The sequence below is a fragment of the Pelodiscus sinensis genome, chromosome 3 (assembly GCF_052426305.1).
Source record: "Pelodiscus sinensis isolate ZL-2025 chromosome 3, ASM5242630v1, whole genome shotgun sequence".
In the NCBI taxonomy this organism is placed as follows: domain Eukaryota; kingdom Metazoa; phylum Chordata; order Testudines; family Trionychidae; genus Pelodiscus; species Pelodiscus sinensis.
In genome coordinates this window covers 193,693,980-193,707,470 of record NC_143054.1, presented here as the reverse complement: position 1 = coordinate 193,707,470, position 13,491 = coordinate 193,693,980, and the positions used below count along the sequence as shown (strand labels likewise).

The 13,491-nt window shown below is 44.4% G+C and overlaps 1 protein-coding gene across 4 annotated transcripts in view; it reads left to right on the top strand.

Moving 5' to 3' along the window:
• The window catches only part of PLCB1 (phospholipase C beta 1), a 698,632-nt gene that overhangs the window by 198,466 nt on the left and 486,675 nt on the right, over window positions 1–13,491 (top strand). For all 4 annotated transcript variants that reach the window (XM_075925686.2, XM_075925693.2, XM_075925689.2 and 1 more), the window contains one exon: window positions 3,399–3,467. In XM_075925686.2, the coding sequence (XP_075781801.1) occupies window positions 3,399–3,467 (69 nt within the window). The remainder of the gene's footprint in view (window positions 1–3,398; window positions 3,468–13,491) is intronic.

The window sequence follows — 13,491 nt, the reverse complement described above, 5'->3', positions numbered from 1 at the left end:
TATTAAGTTTGCAGATGATACCAAACTGGGTGGGGTTGCAACTTCTTTGGAGGATAGGGACATAATTCAAAATGACCTTAGCAAGTTAGAGAAATGGTCAGAGGTAAATAGGATGAGGTTTAATAAAGAGAAATGCAAAGTGCTCCACTTAGGAAGGAACAATCAGTTCCATACATACAAGATGGGAAGCGACTGTCTAGGAAGGAGCATGGCGGAAAGGGATCTAGGGGTCATAGTGGACCACAAGTTGAATATGAGTCAACAGTATGATGCTGTTGCAAAAAAAGCAAATATGATTCTAGGTTGTATCAACAGGTGTGTTGTAAGCAAAACTCGTGAAGTCATTCTGCGGCTCTACTCTGCACTAGTTAGGCCTCAGCTGGAGTACTGTGTCCAGTTCTGGGCGCCACATATCAAGAAAGATGTGGAGAAATTGGAAAGGGTACAGAGAAGAGCGACAAGAATGATTAAAGGTCTAGAGAACATGACCTATGAAGCCAGGCTTCATGAACTGGGCTTGTTTAGTTTGGAAAAAAAGAAGATTAAGGGGGGACATGATAGCGGTTTTCAAATATCTAAAAGGGTGTCACAAGGAGGAAGGAGAAAATTTGTTCCTCTTGGTTTCTGAGGACAGGACAAGGAGTAATGGGCTTAAAGTGCAGCAAGGGAGGTTTAGATTGGACATTAGGAAAAAATTCCTAACTGTCAGGGTGGTCAAATATTGGAATAAATTGCCAAGGGAGGTGGTGGAATCTCCCTCTCTGGAGATATTTAAGAACAGGTTAGATAGACATCTGTCAGGGATGGTGTAGACGGAGCTTGGTCCTGCCTTGAGGGCGGGGGGGCTGGACTCGATGACCTCTCAAGGTCCCTTCCAGTCCTATGATTCTATGATTCCATGAAGATGGTTTATTAGATGATGAGCTTTCGTGGGCCAGACCCACTTCCTCAGATCAAATTGTGGAAGAAAATTGGCACAACCATATATATCAAAGGATACAGTTAAAAAAATGATGAACACATATGACAAGAACAAATCAAATTTCAGAACAGAGGGGGGATGCGGTGCTTGTGTACCTAGAATTTGCGGGGTGTATTATTAAAAACATAAGCACAGCAATGCTGGGTCAGATCAAAGGTCCATCTAGCCCATTATTCTGTCTGCTGACAGTGGCCAAGCCAGGTGCCTCAAAAGGAGGGAACACAACAGGTACCAGTAATCACCACCTGATCCCTCTCCTATCATCCATTTCTAGACAAACAGAGGCTAGGGACACCATTTCTACCCATCCTGGATAATAGCCATTGATAGTCTCCATGCATCTATCTGTGCTTTTTTGAACCCTGTTAAAGTCCTAGTCTTCATAACATCCTCTGGCAAGAAGTTCCACAGGTTGACTGTGTGCTGAATAAAGAAAAAATTAAACCATAGCAGTGCTTTACTTGGACACAGAGTGCTTTACTTGGACATGGCTCTCCCAGTCAATGTTGTGTGCAATTAACACGCACCTCACTTCATGTGTACTTGCTTTATGTGCATGTCACTTTTGTAATACCAGTAGGAAAAAGACTACATAGACAGAAATGAGCATAATTTGGCAATTAAGCGCATGGGCAACAGTAAACAAAACATCTCACGGGCCACACATAGAACCCCGATGGACTGCATGTGGCCCATGGGCTGCAGTTTGCCCACCACTGACCTGGCCTCCAAAAAATGGAGGGAGGGACCCCCAAATGACAGCTCCTGTAGGTCACAGAAAAATTGCATTTTTTTCCTGGGAGTTCAGTTTTGCTTCTCAAAATATAGTGTACATAGATCTCAGATTCTTTGAGCATCAACAAGGTCTTTGAGCTCCTTGTGTGCTGCCAAGGTTCCCTTGATTCTCCCCACCTTCTCTGCCCACCCATCCAGCGTGGGGAAGGTATGGGTATGGTAAGTCAGTGCAGGAAAGCAAGGGGGTTACATTACACCCGCTGCATAGATAGGCAGGGTGGGACCCAATGAGGCCTTATGGAAAAATGGGGATATATTGTCTAGTATTAAGGTGGGGAGAGCAGCAGACTGCAACTCGGGAGACCTGAGTTCTATTTCTGGCTCAGTCGCTGGCTTTCTTGATGAGCTTGGACAAATCACGTCACTCCTGTGTGCCTCAGTTTGTCCATCTGTAAAATGGGGATAATAATACTGCTGCACCTCCATTGGAAGTGGGCTCTGAGAGATGTTCAAACCTCGATGGTATTATCATAAGTGTTTAGAAAGTTAAATGAATTCCTTGGGAAACACAGGGTTACCTTACATAGGAGGGACCACGTAGAATGTCACTCTTGTTCCCTTAAGTGCAACATGTAGAAGGCATCTGAAGTGTGAGATGGTAGTCAGAAGTACACTGTTTTTATTGAATAGTGTAGGGGGGGGGTTAAACTTATGCCCACTTAGCACTCTTATTCACGCATACCTTTCAAGATGTTCTGTCCATCATGTCGACTTTTCCACTGAAAAGTTAGGGCATTCTGTTTTGTGAAGTTCCCTTTTGCAGACTGTAGCTGGGAGCTAATTATTGAGTGACAAGAGGTACAAAATAAACAATAAACAGTGGTTTGTTGAAAAATGTGAACTACAGAAAAGTGCTTGGCAACACAAGAAATAGTGTAAACAACAATGGTTTGAATTGAGTCCCTCGACCAGAGGTGGGAAACAACAGCCTGGGGGGCAGATTTGGCCCCCAGCTTGCCTGGATCCAGCCCCTGAGACTAGGAGGTCCCCTCCAGTTTTGGGGAGCTGGCCCTCCTCCCAACTAGACTCCACACCCCCACTCCACTCCTGCACCTTGCCGCCTTCCTGCTCTAGCCTGCTCCTGCACCCTCCTTCCCACGCAGACCCCACACCCCAAATCTGCTTCCTGGCAGCCCCCTTACACACACTGAACTCCTCATTTTTGGCTCCACTCCAGAGCCGGGCCCCACTGCACTTTGGTGTGTGCGAGGAATGTGGGAAGCATGTTTCTGCTTCTCAGTCGGGGATTTTTGAGGGAGACTTTTTTGTTTTTGCTTTTCACTGCTGTGCACCCCCAACGGATTTTTCTGTAGGTCAGCAGCCCCCAACCCAAAAGAGGTTCTCCACCCCCACCCTAGACAACCGGTATATCAAACGGTTGGAGGGAATGCAGCGAGACAAAGGAAAAAAGGGGCTACATGGATACGGTCCCAATATTGCAATGAGGAATGCTAAGATGTGGTTCCTTCCACGCGGTTTGCCACGTGCAGGAGAGAGCCCGCACAGAGCTCATTGAGGACTGAGGTCTAACAGTAGCATTAATTGGCAACAAAAGCACAATTAGCAAAAGGGGCACTTTCAATGACTGGATAACAATGTGTGTTTCCACTTTTCGTTATAGGAGACAGAGCTGCTGGATCTCAGCTTCGTCAGAGATGCCAGATGCGGGAAACACGCCAGAGCTCCCAAGGTAGGGCTGCTGCTGTCTATATACCAGGTGTTGCCTTGATGCCTTAGAGAGGATGGGCTTGGAAAGTGTATGCAACAATTAGAGAATTTGTCCAGCACAATAAATATCATTTTGCTTTTTCCTTCCTTTACACGGCTCGTGAAATGATGTGTTCAGGCGATTGGACTGTGGAGCCCGCGTGGACGATTCCAATGAATGTTTTATTTGCAGTGAACAGAAAAAAAAATGGGAAATTCATGCATTATTTTTAAAGACACACTCAAAATGTTGGAAGATTTTCCCTTCCCTTTTGGCTGAGTGTTTAGTTTTAGTTCTCCCTTGCGTTTTGGACTGGATGTTTGCCTGATTGGGTGCCTATTGAGACCAATTAGTCTTTTTTCATTTGACTTCAGTGGTCATTGAGTCGGTCCCTATGGATCGAGTGAGGTTTTTTGTGTGTGTACCTTCTTGTGGCCTTCAAGGAATGTTGCCAACAGAAATATGTTTTGTGTACGATTGTGTTTGGGCCAATAATTCACATCTGAGTTGAAAAGCCCTAGTGCAGAATTCTGGAAACTGGACTGTGTCCTAGGGAAGTCCACAGAGGTTGTAGAAGGGAAGAAAATCTCTCCAGGGCTCTAGAAATGAAACGCTGCTGCTTCACAGCTGTTACCGAAGCCTCAGGGTTGTAGGAGCCTCTGTTGTTGCAATTCCTACCCTGACTTCAGGGGTAGGGTTACCAGGTGTCGGGTTTTCACCCGGACAGTCTGTTATTTCTGGCCCTTGTCCATTAAAAAAAACAGAAAACACCATGTAAAATGTCCGGTATTTTCTGTTTTTCTTGGACGGAAGGCCAACGGGGACATTATTCCCTTGAGGTATCTGGCATGGGCAGGAGGAAGCGAGGTGCGTGGGGATTCTTAAAGGTGCAGCGACCTTTTTTTTGTTATCCCCCCCCTTTCTTTTTTTTTCAACCAAGTTTTTTTCCTGTCATGTTCAGGATTTTTGGCGAAAGCATCTGGGCAAGCCCACTCAGAGGAGAAAGTATAGATGGATTTGCAATGGATCTTATCTTTCCACACTCCTTTCCGCCTCTTCTGTCCTCCATCCAGCTGTGTTCCGGGGGGCTTTTGCCTGAGTGGCACAGGTTTTTTCAAAATACCTTGTAGCAGCATGAATGGCCAAGTTCTGTGTACCTGAGCCTGTCTGACAATGATCTGCAAATGTATTTAAATCTGGTTTGCAAAGCTTTCCGCATGGGGCCGGCAGCATTTGAAAGGCCGAATTGTTACTGAAATGCTACCAACGTTTTGTATGACGTCCACAGGAATATCAGATTCGTTCACTGTGATTAATGGTTCTAAGATGAATAGTGATCAAAAAATTAATGAGGGCTGGAGCATTATTTTTAAACTGCTACCTGCCTTCCTGTGGCATTCAAATTATCCTAGCAAAAGTGGTTTTAGCTAGGGTGTGTGTGCAGCCATTGACTTAGGTTTTGATTTATTAGGTTACGTAAAGGCTCTTTTTGTTATCGCGTGTTACCAGCTCAAGTGCAGTGGCATTAATTGAAGGGTACCAGAAAACGAGGACTTCCCTCCTGGTGTCATGCCTCCACCTGTGTGAATCAGCCCGCCTTTCATTGCTGATTGTGTGGGGGCAGAATAGAAGCAGCACCCGCATTGACAGTTTGACAGGGGCATGTTTACCAGGTGCAGCAAAATGCTCATTTTGTGGTCAGTTGTGCCTATTATGCAGAGGTTCATGTTGTGAGCAGTGTGGGCAGAGAGGTGTAATCCACAGGCTATTTTATGTGACAGGGACACTGTGCTAGAGCCACAGTAGCAGCTCCTGCTTTGAGCTCTGCACATCACTGGTTCAACCCCAAAAGCCATATGTAGAATACACAGCTGCATGGGGCACCTGGAAGTTCGGGGCACCATTGGGTCTTAATGTCCATCCCCTCCCCCATCTCTCCCCATTTGTATTGTTATAGAATCATAGAATCATAGAGCTGGAAGAGACCTTGGGAGGTTGTTGAGTCCAGCCCCCTGCGCAAAGCCGGACCAACCCCAACTCAATCATCCCAGCCAGGGCTTTGTCAAGCTGGGACTTAAAAACCTCTAGGGATGGAGATTCCACCACCTCCCTAGGGAACCCATTCCAGTGCTTCCCTACCCTCCTCGGGAAATAGTTTTTCCTAATATTCAACCTAAACCTCCCCCACCGCAACTGGAGACCATTGCTCCTTGTTCTGTGGCTTTGCTTCATCCGAAGAGGATCTAGTTAACTTAAAAGAGGTAAAAACCTGCCAGGGCTATTAGCTGAACATCTGAGTGGTAATGAAGCCATTTGCCAACCCCAGGTATATACGGTCAGTTTCTGAATTTACTGCATTAGTCCACAGGACCGTTGATGAAAATTAGTTTTAAAAAATCATGAGTGTGTTGCTGAAGCACATCTCTAAAAAATTGTCATCCCCACCCGGGGATGCTGTTGGGCATTGAGGTACCAGTTTAATAAGAAAGGTTGGACCTCTTTACGTTGGCACCCTCGGGACCTGACTGTGCCAAACCAGAGAATTTGCCCAATCACGGAATGTCAGTGTTGTCTGGCAGCATTACCAACGCTTCCACTGCTTACCGGGCTCTTAGAGGACATGTAGGGGTAAATTGGAGCTAAAGAACAGCACAGAACACTGAGAGCCAGGACTGGTGGCTGTCAACAAACTTTCTGGGATTGTGGGAAACTTGGCCACACCCGTGCTAAGTGGACATCTGGCTCAATAAAATCACTCCGGACCATGGATGCTGCTGGACCAGAGAGTGCCGAACTAAAGAGGTTCAACCTGTACTGCCTAGGGCCCCAGAAATCCTGAGGACGGCTCTGACCCAGACGGTATGTTGACTCCCAGAGCTACCAGATGAACAAAAGCACTTCTCCACTGCTACCCTCATTACCAGGTCCCTGCCCTTGTATCCACTACTTCCTTACCATTAAACACTAGTGGGAATAATCCTTGCATTCAGATGTGGGCAAAGACTTGGATTTTGGCCAGCCTCTGCAGGGAACCGATTCAGAGGAGGAAGCTCCTTGCACTTAGCACTCATCGGGTGTGTCTACACTACCACCCTAGTTTGAACTAGGGTGGTAGTGTAGACATACCCATCTATGGGCCATTCATAATCTGCTCTTCCTACATCATTCCTGAATGTATAGTATGCACATATCATGGCCTCGATTCTCAGCTTCTGCAAAATGATGTCGATCCATTGCAGGTGACATAGACCAGCTGAGGATCTGGCTGTATACATAATGCTATGGGCACTCTCTGTACCATGGGTCTATATGATCTGCGTCCTGGCTGTCCTAGTAACCAGGCTATCTAAGGTCATGGCACAAAGCTCAACTCATTGTATCAAAAAAAGGATTTGGAGGGAAGATCCATTAAATGGGTGGAAATAACTTTTCCTTCCTGCGCATTCCTCGCATTTATGGTGATTGTTGGTATAGAATTTGGGGACTCTGTTTCCTGCCGGTTTGAGTAAGCTAATTTAATTTTGGGTTCATAATTATAAGTGGTTGTAGATTGGGCCTCTGTCTTTATAAGGGCAGGATCCAAAACCCATTTAAGTTGGTGGGAGTCATTACAAGACCTTCAAAGGTCTTTGGGCTGAAAGGCAGACAGAAATAAAATGATCATCTGTATCGCGCACCAGCTTTTTGGATGCCTAATTTTATTTATTTATTTATTTATTTATTTATTTGTGTATTTAAAGAATAATACCAAAGATGCTGATACAAGGCATTAGGTACCCTAGCACATCATTAGTATTGCAACAAAGTTCCAGCAGCATTAAAACAATCACTGGAAAAGCCACCTACATATCAAACCATTCCTTTCTACCCATTCCTTATTCCAGGACACTCTTCCTCCACCCTCTTCTGAACCCCTATGAAATAAAAGGAGGGGTGAGTGTTTTGGGGTAGCTTTAATTATTGTGCCACTGAGTTCCATATCTTTTTTGTGCCTAGAAACTCACAGGATTATTTCCCTCCTTTATTGTATAAAGTCCATCTTTGGCAGTTCGGGCTGATGTTTTTCAGTATGGGCACCCAAACTGCTCATTCGCAGGCCTATTTCAAACTTGTCAGTGCATATTATTTTCAATATTTGTCTTCCACCGGACAAGAGAGTCATCTTTTGTGAATAGTTGTGTGTGTGTTGTAATCTCTAGGGTGCCTTCTTACTTAATATAAAAAGGAATATTCTTTTCCTTTGGTCATTTTTAGCCAGAGGGGGGAAATACTCAACTGCTTTTATCTCATTGTTAGTTTTCTGCCAACCTATCTCACTCTGTCTCAAATTATCATCATAAGTTTTGCTCTAATAACAGTCCTTAAAGCTAAGCTAGGGATTTATGTGCTATGAAAAGCTGGTAGTGTGGGAGCAGCCTGAACTCTGGAGAAGGGAAATATTATGAAGAAGGACATTGTAATACCTCCCAAGGCCATGCCTTTTGCACCTCTTGGGAAGGTGTAATATGTAAGCACTCTTATATGTTCCAGTAATTGCGATAAAAAGGACATTTTTCCTGTACGTGGTCCCCCCGAGAGATGCCATTTCCATCCAGGTACCAATATGACCCTCATCACCATAATATCTAAGCCTCTTTTTGTCTGGTTATGCATGTCCTGAGCATTGCATCTCTCCTAATGGAGACCTGCTTGCATACTGATGCCGATAGCAATTGAAAGATTGTGAATTCTACAACAGAGAACATGCCCAAGATGAAATAAGCTGCTGGGGGGAATCCATTTCACGAGTAAAGGGAGTGGATTATGGGGGTCTCACTGGCATAATCGAGTCATGTACCTTCTGGGCCCTTCGCCTGGAGACAAACTGACTGCATGTCTTGCCTCATGAAGAAAGGATCACAGCTTGCTTGGCCAGAAAGCGCTGGTGAAGAATACATTATTAGACAAGAGAAAATCATGTTAATTAAGTCTAGGCTGTAAAAGGCGTGTTATCATTTAATGTGATATGTAACCATTTGTGTCCAGCCACTTCAGGCTGTCCTGTTCCTTTGGGAGCAGCGAATCTGTGAATATTGTGAGTGTCCCGCCGTGGGACGGGGGCGATACACGCCAGGCGGACACTCGGTGCAGTGCAGGGGCTGGGCAGTCGCTATCGCATACTGAGAGAGAAGGCATAAGGCAGGCCAAGAGGGGAGGGCTTGTGTTGCATGTGGCCAGGGAAGTTGGGGCTCTGACCCCTTCCTCCCACAGGCACAAACAAGGCATCCTCATGCTAAGTGGCATGGTCACACCCACCCCTTCCAATTCTTTTTTGCCTCCTTTTTTTGGACGATATATGTCCAGAGGACCCAATTACGATTTAGCCCTAGCATGGCTCCATCTTGGGTCAGATTTTCTCTGATCTCCATTGGCAAGAGTAAAAAAGAGTTGTTTTCCCTGAATGCCCCTGATCATTATCTTCACTAACGGTGTGCACTGAATGTTCCAAATGGGTGAAAAAGAGGGCTCAGACCCCTCCCCCATCTGAAAAAAAAGTCTGAAACTCAGGGCCTGTAACCATGGAAATGAGGCCTATCTAGGCCCATGGATTGTATCCAGACTTACAGTTCAATAACTCCGAGAAGCCCCAGCCGAGATCTTTGGCTGGTGTGACAGTCACTGTATGGTCACATAGAGGTCTGCCTCCTGTAATAGAGTAGGAGTCAGAGGAAGGAAGTGATATACCCATTTTGCAGATGGGGAACTGAGGCAATGTGAGGTCATGGATCAGATATTTAAAGGTATTCAGGCACTGAGAGATGGTCCTTTAGTAGGATTTTGAATGGGAGTTAGGCACCTAGGCACTTTTGAAAATCCCAGTGCAGGTTGGACCTGCCAGTTCTGGCACCCTTAGGAGATGATTGGTCCTAAACAAGAGAGATTGCTCAACCAGAGAAGGTCAATTCTGTCCCTCCCCCATCGCCACTGGCCTCCCAGCCAGCTCAGCTCTGGGACCAGCCGGGCTGCCAGCCGCCCGTCTCCACTCCGGGCCCCAGCGGGGCTCTCTGCCTACAGCCTAGCCTGGCTTTTGGGCCCAACAGGGCTCCCTGTCTCCCTGCATCTGGCCTGCATAGAAGGGCTCTTGACCCCAGCAAGCCTCTGACTCTCCTGCCACAGGGGCTTTCTGGTCCAGGAAGAGAGAGTCCTGGTTGCTGGACCAGAGAGTCCCGGTTTAGAGAGATTCAACCTGTAGTGAAGTTTCAATATCTTTACAAATCTGGCTCCAAGTGACTTTGTGACAGAGGCATTAACCCAAGCCAGTTTTTCGTATCCTAATTTGTTTTAAAGGATTTAGCCATCTCTCTTCAACCTCAAAACACTAGGCTGAAAATTATGATAATATTTCCCACCTCACTGTGGGGTTTGTGCAAAGTCTTGTGCTTTAGGTGAGGGTGCTGGTAACCAAGGGCAAATATCAAGCACCATCAGCATTGCAGTGAATTTGCAAACGAGAAGATAAATGGAATTAATGTTCTAAAGAAAACCAAAAAGAGGCCTTTATAATTGCGAATTAGGAGAAGTGTCTTGATTCTAAATATAATGGGAGATATACAGGGCTGAGGGAATACTACGATGATCATCATAACCTCTGCTTTTTAATAAGTTATTAGAATCATTTAAGGAGGAAGCAAAAGTAATTGGGAGAGCAGGAGATTAATAAGCGATTCATCTTTCAACCAGAAGGAATAACTGCTGATGTAAATTCATTTCTGAAACATGAAATCCACAGGCTCTCACCCTGTAGTTCTTGCTCAGTCAAATCTCCCATTGACGTCAGCAAGATGAGAACTCCAGCGAGGGCAGGCCCCGAGCTATTTATGTTTCAAAAATGCTAGAGCAGATTTGTAAATCAATCGTTACTCCTTTGAATTCCTTATTCCACTTCCTCTTGACTTCCTATTTACCTGGTAGCAACCTCTGCGGTTTTATTTCAATGTGAGGGCTGGGAAAAAGCGGCTTTTGTTCGTTTACTTAGAATAGTCCATATCTGTGACTACAGAAGAAAATTAAATATCTATATGCAATGGAGGGAAAAATTGGTTCTTGGGCAATAAAACACACATTGCTGTGAACGTTCATCTCCTTTGCTGTGAGGTGTGGATGTGTCATTAATATATAAATCCTTAAATGCAGGAATATAACTAATAAAGTCATTAGACACTAAATAGCTGAATGATTAACTGTTGAAGAATTTGCATTTGCGGCATGGTAATAGGACTGTAAAACACACACTAATTTTCACCATCGTTAAATTCGTGAGACAATCATAGTTTCTATGGAAACTGAAATCTTCATGTAACTGTATAAGGGTTTCAGTAGCAAACAGAAATATTAGGATGAGTTGGCGGGGCTCAGGAAGTATCCCTGTGGCAGATGTTCACCTTTTAAAACTTTTGATGCATTTGGTGACTGTTGGGCGATAAAGGGACTTTTCTGAAAACCTAAAATAAATCAACAGGTCAGCCCCCGCCCCAGTACTTCAGACATTTCAGCCCTGAAAACATATTTCCAGTTAACATGGAAAAAATTTGCTAAACACAGACATTAATGTTTTGAAGTGTCAGGTGTTGTATTCACCACTCTTGTGGTCTTGCGGTATTTGGCATTTTTCTTAAAGTCCCAGCTACTGGAGTCAGGTGATCAGGGGAAGGGGCAGAATCAGGACCTTTCCAGCACTCATGATTGTGAAGAAAAGCTTGAACCTGTGAACCCTCAAAGCTCAGGCAAATAAAAAGGATCCCAAGTTTATTTCTTTTTAAAGTCTTGGGATTATTGTGTGCAGTGTAACTCATGAATCTTAAATGCTTGAGGTTTTTGCTGCATTCATTTTTCTACTCTGTTGCACTATTTTTTATCATCGACAAGTGTAATGGAATGGAGAATCAGGCCAGATGTGTTTTCAGATTGCTTTAACAGTCTCTTACTCTCTCTCTATATCAGTCTCTGAATTTACCAGTTCGGATTTTAGAGCACTTGTTTCAAGCTTGTTCAGAGCATGCATGCGTAATTAAATAAATAGCACATGACTGTTCTGACTTATGAAGAAGGCCCTAACTTCAGATACAGCTGATCAAATAGGCATTACAGGAAACCAACAGGATCATAAATATAGTTGGGGCATTTGACTTCTGTGTGAACCCTGTCCTGAGGCAGAATTTGATTACTATTTTATGTTTGCAAATGTGGTCAGGTGCTTTGCGGAGTGTATACATTAGGGGAAGTTTCTATAGTCTATAAAACTCATTAAGTGAGTGAGTGTGATACCGATGGAATATGAAAGATCGTCTTCTTTCTTTCTTTCTTTCTTTCTTTCTTTCTTTCTTTCTTTCTTTCTCTCTCTCTCTCTCTCTCTCTCTCTCTCTCTCTCTCTCCCTCCCTCCCTCCCTCCCTCCCTCCCTCCCTCCCAAATGAGCTAGGAAAGAAATGTCTTCACTGAAGCTGGAAGGTATAATGTCCAGCTCTTTGAGACATCTCCTCACTAAGTTGGATCGAGCTAAAAATAATGTCGCTATGGCAGTAGGAGTGGCAGGAGGGGGCCAGCTGCCTAAATATGACAAGCTGCCAAGGATCATACTCAGGTGGCTTTCCAGTCCCACCACTTGCACTGCTGTATCTACAGTGCTCTTTCTAGTGTGCTCAGTTGATCAGAGGTAGTATGAGTATGTCTACTGAGCTGGAAGTTACCCCTTTAAAGCTCTACAGTAAATATACCCAGATTCCTGATCAGTTAGGTGTTTTAGTTATGAATCACCGTTGTTAATAACTTTTCAACAAGTCCCACCTCTGTGGAAACCAGATTCCCGGGCCAATCAGGAACAGAGAGGGCTGGATAAAATTAGGTCTCCTGACTTTGGAAGAGCAACAGTTCAGATATTGGAAGCTACTGTCCTCTTGCTTCTGAGTGCTGGGCAGCTAAGCTGAAGGTACAGGAGCTAAAACATTGGAGGACTGTAAACTCAAAAACCTCCAGAAAGGGAAATTGGGATGATCTAATTGGACCTCCTGTAGAACGGGCCATAGAACTTACCCAGTAGAACTCCTAGAGAATTTGTGGATTTGGGGGTGAGGTGTTTTTGAAATGTTCTGGTATGTGCTTTCTCCCAGCGAGGGTTTCCAGGTGTCTAGTTTTCCTGGTCCCTGTCCGGTTAAAAAAAAAAAAGCAACAGAAAATACTGGAGGCGGGGGCTGGGGGAAGTGAGGGACCTTTTTTTTTTCTCAACTTGCCATTTTTGGATTTTTTTTGTGAAAGCATCTGGTAACCCTACTCCCAGCTCAGGGAAGGACAAATGCAATGTTTATTTTTCCCACTAAAGAGAGAGGGAAAGCACCTGTGCTTAGCACCATTTTTTTTTTGTAGAGGCCACACCCACCACTTAAGGCAGCCCTGTGACAAGAATCAAGTTACATTTTTATCAGTGGAACAAAAGAAGCTTTTGTCAGCTTTATCACATTTGAAAGCCCGAGTGGTTGTTCTTTCTTTTGTGATCAAGGCTGAAGGAGGGCAATTATTCTGTGTTTAATAGCCTCCCTGATAAGACAGCATGTGGGAAATGGCGCATAGCCCTTTTTTTCTGTTCTATAAAGCCCTGGAAAATTAGCCGCCTACTACAATTTTATTGGAAGATACCTAAGGCCCTTGTTTTTCAGCACTGCAAGATTTCTGTTGTTCTGCCTGTTTCAAATGTTGGCATCACAGCTATTTTTATCCCTTGATAAATTCATGTCATTTTTCCCTTCAGTAACCTTGGCGTTAAGTTAGAAACTTATGTAAATTACACCTTAGTAGCGCTCGATTTCTGCCAACAACACATAAAAGCAGATTGTGCGCACTGCACACCTTGTCTTCACCTAAGCTCATTTGAATTCACTCCACTTAAAGACAACAGTGGCACCTTTTCAAAACCACTGTTTGTTCCTTTCATTTCAGTTTCACATTAACAATAATGAAAGCTAAAAGGATTCCCCC